Raw genomic sequence first — 1,578 nt, forward strand, 5'->3', positions numbered from 1 at the left:
AATGGCGTGCTTAGCGCGATTTTAAGTATCATAATATTGATACCTTAATCTTGCCACCTTTTTACTCTCTCGTTTAGCCCGCAATTCGCGCCCGTTTTCATACACTGCTATCGGTATAAAATCTAAACATTTCTTGCCTCAACCTTGTTCTAGATGACTTTGACAGCGGAAGGTTGCGCTTGTTGTTTTCAGTAGCGGCGTTGGTAGTACTTTGGCTCTTTTGTCCCTAGAATAACATCCTCTTTTTTGCAGCATTGCAGTCGTGTACATATTTCCTAAAGTAATTTATTTTCGCTATTTTGTTCAAATCTGCATGTAGTGGGATGGTCCATCTTACAAGTGCAGTCTAGTTTTTTAAAAGGAACGCCATCAGTGGGTAAAACTGTGATAAATCTAGATTTCGTGTACGGAACAGTTTATATATAAAGTATTTTGGAAATATGAAATTTACAGTGAATGGGTCTGATGCGAATTACAAAGCGCAGAATTACATATTAGATAGTCTAGCTAAGAGTTGTTGAATTCATGCCTTTTGTGTTTTGTGAGTAGTGGGTCGTATACTGCACTTGTGGAAGGATAAACGCGTTGCCGATCCAAACCACCAATCCAGTGATAATAAGCAGAAAGACAATCATGCCAACGGTACCGAGAATGATTCTGCTCTTGGCACTAAACCGCCGTCGTCGCTGAAGCCAGGCCGACTGCTCCGTTGCCGCTGTTAGAGGTCGTGAATAACTGCCCCCTCCTTTTCCGACCTTGGTACCAACGGAGCTGAGAGATTCGTCGGTAACAACAGTTCTACTTGAGCCCGCGGGCGTGTTTGTTCCATTGCTGTAAATATAGTAATAGTATTCGGGAGGCGCTTCCGGCGGAAATATATCGTGGGTTTTTTGTCTTGTATACATTGGGTCGGGTGGTTTTAAGGAAGGGCATGATGCAGCTTTGGGATCTTGGTATTGATTCATTGTCGGTGGCCACATTGTTTGGTTTTATGTGTGTGTATTGTGCTGCGAATTATTTGTTATAGTATGTAGTTCGATCACTACTACTATATAATTCAAACAGTTAGAGAGTGAGATAACGTAGGAAAGTTGAGCGAGTGGATTGGAGGAGTTCAAAAGGGAATTGTTTGTTATCACTACCGTTTGTATTTTCCATTATTTATTATGTTTTGAGTTGATTGAAACAGGGTTTACTCGGTTATTAACCTCGCCGATTTCGAGCATTGTTATTTTCCCTGCAGGAGTCTGATATCAATGTTCAATCTGTATAGCTAGTGTCGCTGTAGCAAACGGAACTTCATCATGTTGGTTTGACGCACAGACAGGATGAATCTCGCTACAGCTGCTGCAGCAAAGAAGAAGAAGACTGTGATGATGGTCCGAGTACGTTGTCAGTGTTGTTATCATAGGACGTGAAACGTGCCTTTCGAAAAATTACCATATCACGACATCAGTGAGACATAAAGGGTCTGGGATGCAAATGTTCGATAACTGGCTGAGAGCCCTGAATTATGCACGTGTTTTGCATTATTTTATATAATACCGAGTAACCAATATGTATCTTTCTGTATGTCGA

The 1,578-nt window shown here is 41.3% G+C and overlaps 1 protein-coding gene across 1 annotated transcript; it reads right to left on the bottom strand.

The window, feature by feature from the left end:
• Nucleotides 1-503: 503 nt before the first annotated feature.
• BDB00DRAFT_878571 (uncharacterized protein) lies at nucleotides 504-980 on the bottom strand (the record flags this gene model as incomplete). Its single annotated transcript, XM_053127749.1, has 1 exon — nucleotides 504-980. One exon carries the CDS (start codon nucleotides 978-980, stop codon nucleotides 504-506), a length of 477 nt encoding a protein of 158 aa, XP_052973683.1.
• Nucleotides 981-1,578: the final 598 nt, after the last annotated feature.

This window comes from Zychaea mexicana, assembly GCF_025766255.1.
Source record: "Zychaea mexicana strain RSA 1403 chromosome Unknown BDB00scaffold_140, whole genome shotgun sequence".
In the NCBI taxonomy this organism is placed as follows: Eukaryota; Fungi; Mucoromycota; class Mucoromycetes; order Mucorales; family Lichtheimiaceae; genus Zychaea; species Zychaea mexicana.